Consider the following 5,377-nt stretch of genomic DNA (forward strand, 5'->3'; position numbering starts at 1 on the left):
GAAACAAACACATAGAAGGCAATCATTGAAAATTAAAGGAGTCCCAGAGTTGAAAACCTTGGCTCATGTCTATGTTAATGGAGTGGAGGTAGGAGCAAAATAAAGGTGGTGACGAAGGAGGGCAGGAGAGAGGAGAAGCAAGGGGTGGTCTGTAGAGTGACATGGGAGGCAGTAATTCTTAGAGGGGAGTCTTACAAAGCCTGCCTGGGAGACACAGCACACTTAATCCAGCTGCCAGGGAGGGTGAGAGAGAGAGATCTCAAGACAATCTAGAAGAAGGAGCAGCCAATTTTCAGCCTTTCAAGCTGATACACACTCCCCTCATTACAAACCACACAAACAGGCTTTTCCTCTACCACACACACACCACACTGTGGCAGGTAGCCTCTGCCCAGATCAGTGGCTGTGGTAGAAGCCATCTTAACTGACTCATTGAGGTTTGAGAGAGGTTTGGATCCTTCCTGACTGTTTGAGCGTGAGCAGAGTTAGGAGAGCTCGAGCTTCACTTTCTTCTCCAGTGCAGAGAGACGGCACGCCAGGCACGAGGCTCCCCTCTCCTCCCCTCTCCCACTCTGCCTTTTTGCTGGGCTCCAGTCCAGAGAATGACTGGCTCCAGTGGACCCAAGAGGAACGCAGCCTGAGGATACAGTACAGCAGTTCCAGCCTTGCCTGCCTGCCTGCCCGCCTGCTGGGACACAAATGCACTGAGGTTTTTACAAATCATCTCCAACACCTTTGTGGGATTCACAGGGTAGTTGTTTTAATTTGTAATTTTTCTGTCATCAGATAAGAACGACTGGATCTAAGCTGGGCACATCAACCGGCATACAGACAGACGGACTGACATATGGACAGCGAGCAGTGGGCACTGCGGCGTAAATGTAGCAACTGGACTTCTCTTCTCCCTGGTTACTAAGACCTAACAAGGATAACAGACAGAGCACTGTCCACCGAGGTAGTGGGTGGATGCAGCTTTCATCACACGGCTATAGGGGAAAGCAGATACTGTATAGAAGCTGCAGAGTATCTAGTTGATCCTCACTGTGGTGATCGTCAGAAAAATAACTCTTACCTCCAAGTAGACTTTTGTTGGATTGCTTTTTCTTATTAAATATTGTTTGCAGAAACTTATAGGGCAAAGACTTTTTTCTATTCAGGGACGTTGTTGCCCTTTGTTGAGTGGACTTGCAGGATTTCGGTGTATATGAACGTGGGGTGTGTGTCTCAATAAGGATGGCAGAGTGCTTACGGACTGTGTATCTGACACTGATGCTGCTGTATCTTGTTCTGCTGTGCACGGCTCACACAGCCCAGAGCATATACCCAAGGATACGGCTCTCCCACAAAGGTAAGAAATACTGGAATTAAAGAGTATGTATTTCTTTTATTACGTTTAATCTACCCTGGCAACACATTGTTATGTTGCATAAATGCAATCGCTCCATTGTGTTGCACCAATATAAAGTCAAACACAGTGTTTAGGTGTTGCAGCATAGTGTGTTAAACTGTCAGGAATAGTCAATGCAGCCGAAACCGAAACTAGCGTTCTCTGTTCATCTCCTTCAGTGGAGATTGAAAAATAAGACAGGTGTAACAGAACAGAATTTTTCACACTTTAATATACGTCTAATTTCCATTCTTGGCGGTGTACATGGCAGCATTTTGTTGGTACCACTAAAATTAGCTAAATAAATGAACACACATAGTTTTGTTCTTTACCTATCTACAGTGATTGAAAAAATGTAACCAAAAATGCACAAATGCAGAAAACGTCCTGTAAAAAAGTGAAGTCAGAGAAGCGATATCCTCTGAGTGAATAAAAACAAGCCCCAGGTTATCATTACCATGTAATGAGATGGTCATTGAAGATTTATGTTTCTAGTCTGAAAAAAAACATGCAGGGTTGGATCTGACTTTGCGAAGTGCATACTTTTTCACTCACTGATAATCACAGAGCCTCATGGTAGTTTGTTTTGATTCCTCGGCCATCCGGGCAGAGAATCCATATTGTGCCTTTCTCTCATGCCATAGAGGCAGAGCAATGGAGGTGTTTTTCGGGGGGGTATGGTAATGGAATGGCAGCGTGTAGAAAAGTGTTTGCGTGTGGCTGTTTACGTGTGTGTGTGGGAGTGTGTGATGTGTTCATGCACTGGTATGCGGACTAATTGTTGTGTATATCTTGGACAATAATGGGGGTTTTATCTTTGTAGATAAAAGTCTTAAGTAAACATTAGCTTTTTCTCACAGTTTCTTTGATCTCTACAGCAACAGAAGGTGATGATTCCACATAAGCCTGTTAGTCATGGTTGAATATAGGTGTGGAATTTCAATGGTCAATAACTCATATATAAATGCGGGGCTGTGAGTCTGAAAGTCTGGTTCATCAGTTACATCTGTGAGCAAGGTTTGCTGTATTATGATATGTACTGTATTTTTTTATTTCTCTCCTTTTTGCATACAAAAAAATATTTTCCAGTGAGATGTAATGGAAAAAGAAATTGAATGAAGATAAATTGAGAGACAAAGACAAGAAAAAGAGATTGGCTCGTTGCCTCCACAGTATTGCAAAACTCATATTTTAACAAAAGTGAGCAAATCAGTGCTGATGTGCTTAGTCATAAATGCCACGGAAATATTTGTTATGATCGTGACTTAGCTGCTGATGAGTATCGCCCCAATTCATTAGCTGCCTGAGGGGAAAGTTACTACAGTGATTGGCATCCCACCTTCTCTCTCTCTCTCTCTCTCTCTCTCTCTCTCTCTCTCTCTCTCTCTCTCTCTCCTCTCTCTCTCTCTGTCTCTCTCTCTCTGCCTCTGATACATGTTCTGGCAAGCACAGAGAGCCATGAACAGGCTGTAGTTGGATCCTATCATTATGGAATGAAAAACATCTAAGCCTTAATATATGCCTCATGGGCTCTGCCAGCGATTTTTTGCACACACACACGCACACACACACACACAGGCAGGATAGTGCAAATTCCACACACACCAATGTCTTGGAGATGAAGAGGGATGTGGTTTTAACTGTTCACCCCCAAAAAATATTACCATAATATCTGGTGTCATAACAGGGTGGGAAACAATATTTTTACGCCACTTCTGGTCACAGCTGTACATACCAAGTGTTGGATCAATCAAAATTGCAATGAAACATTGGATCATCTCCTGGTTTCTGGGAATGAATTCCTTTGGGAACATTAGCATGTGTTTCAAGGACGACCTTACAACCATCGAGTATAGATCTCTGCATGCTTTGATGTTAGCCACACCTCACACTTGATGTGAAATTATTATTCACTCTCTATTTCATCTATTCCCCATCTTCTTGTCTAGACTTCAGGACCAGTGAAGATTTTTCTAAATGCAACTAATTCACTTTCATCCCAATCATCCTTTCATTTGCTTACTCCAGTTCCAAAAGGTTGTTATGTAAATCACATAAAGTATTGAATTGCAATTGCAGATGCGTAGCTGTCTTTAAAAACAAATTGAACCTAATCTTCAACTGCACAGCTTCCAAAGACCTTAAACACAAGCTAAAGACCTCAATTTTTTTGGACTTTTGGTCAATCAAACTACCTAAACCCTAGGTTATTATACAAAGAAATGCCCTGCAGGGGGATGTGCTCACTAAGGAATAGAATGTTTTTTTATTTTATTGTTTGGACACGGATCCATGAGATTTGGATTTGCATCATCCAGGGCTCTTGGCAGACGATCTCTGGGCCTGTGGTGTGAAATGAGCTCTTTTTTTAGGATGCCCATCAATTCTGCTGCTAATGAAGCTTTTGCGCAGCTGGCATGTGTCAGAGTCGCGGCAGGTTGCAGGTAGGTGGCCATGCTTAAACTTGTTTTGCTGCCTCTACAGTGCAGTAATAATGCCAGGCTTAAGCTGCAGAAAGTGTGATACAGCAGTTTTCTTAAAAGGGATGACCTAATCAGATCAAAGTCACTTCCAAAAACTCTTTAATATGTTTGCTAATTTAGTAAACTTTGCACTAGTCTTACTTTGCCAGACCATCCACAAGCTGCGGAGCGAAGGAGGGTCTGGCTACTTCACACAGAATTCCAGGATGGGAGGAACAACGTGATCTGGTTTATTGGCGTGTGGAATATTAGCTAGCTTTCTCAAATTACCCTGCAGAGATCTGAGGCGCAGTTAACCATAATCCTCATAAATTCACTGGAGTTTAAAATTCCAACACAAAGAAAGTGGAAAGAAATTGACAACAGTGTAAATACATGCATCTGTAAATACATGCACCGGAGCAATCCCGGAAGTGGAACATTAGTACATAGATTAATTTTGCACTTACTTCCGAAGATGTAACCCAACACAACCAGTCAATTCAGTCATGTCAGTTCATTTCAGAGCTGTGTTTTTGGACAAATAAGGAGACTGCATTCCCGATTTAGTGAAGCCTAAAATTTCACCTCCACCCATATTGTGTAATAAATACCTGTCCAGAACTGCTCTGGTAATGTGCATAAATTATTATCTGAAAAAGAAAATGAAAACGTGTGATAATAAAACTAAACTATTCAATGGTTGAGAGAGTCTATGTGCTTCTGTTTCTGTTTGCAACAACAAATATTGTAAAAATCCCAAACATGTTTTTTCATGGTCAGGTTATTGTCAGGCTTGGCTCTTGTAAAAACATTTCTGAGTTCAGTAAAAGTAAAAGTAAAAGTTCAGGAGGGCAGCTATGGAAAACACAGAATTAAAAACTTAACCATTTTACAATAATTAAATTGAGCAGGCATACCCTCAGCATGTCTGCCAAAGATGTGTTTACAAAACTTAAAAGTCGTAGTCGTTTAGTAAGGTATAGTATAAATATTTTTCTTCAGCAGGTCTGTGAACGGAGAATAAAGTTATCCGGCGATGCTGAGCTGTTCTGACAGGGTTAACATCAAACTGTATATGTTCGCTTATATAAATAAACACATGTGCTTTCCCTGTTTCGACCCAACATTTGCCTCATAGAAAAGTTAAACAAAAGTTAGTTGAAGCACTTAACAGCTGGAGTTACTCATACATGTACGTTTGGGCATATACTGAATGAATGAGAACATAGGTGAGCACATAAAGCTTGAGAAAAAGCATCGGTCATCAAATACTCAAAACATTTCTTTTCTCCATCGTTTACTGTGAAACTGTGAGATTTAGGCACAAGGGGCTGAGATATGTGCACGGGTGCACACAGGGATTACTCAGGTAGCAATTACTGTATGGATGAAACCACCTTGAAAGCTGTAATTTCAAACCTTCCTCTCCAGACAAGAAACCACTCTCTCTGTATATTTTACAACTTTGAAATGATGTAGCTGTAGGTCTTCTGAGGGTGAGATGGGGAATACCAGTATGGCCTAA

The 5,377-nt window shown here is 41.5% G+C and overlaps 1 protein-coding gene across 3 annotated transcripts in view; it reads left to right on the forward strand.

The window, feature by feature from the left end:
• The first annotated feature begins 233 nt into the window (after positions 1-233).
• Positions 234-5,377, forward strand: part of sema3e (sema domain, immunoglobulin domain (Ig), short basic domain, secreted, (semaphorin) 3E) — a 23,824-nt gene continuing 18,680 nt past the window's right edge. Inside the window, exons 1-2 of one of the 3 annotated variants that reach the window (XM_032524521.1) lie at positions 235-709; positions 787-1,348. In XM_032524521.1, coding sequence (XP_032380412.1) covers positions 1,234-1,348 — 115 coding nt within the window. In that variant the 5' untranslated portion in view covers positions 235-709; positions 787-1,233. Of the gene's footprint in view, positions 1,349-5,377 lie in introns of all 3 variants that reach the window. The other 2 variants (XM_032524522.1, XM_032524519.1) reach the window with 2 other exon arrangements.

Source organism: Etheostoma spectabile, chromosome 8, assembly GCF_008692095.1.
Source record: "Etheostoma spectabile isolate EspeVRDwgs_2016 chromosome 8, UIUC_Espe_1.0, whole genome shotgun sequence".
Lineage (NCBI taxonomy): Eukaryota > Metazoa > Chordata > Actinopteri > Perciformes > Percidae > Etheostoma > Etheostoma spectabile.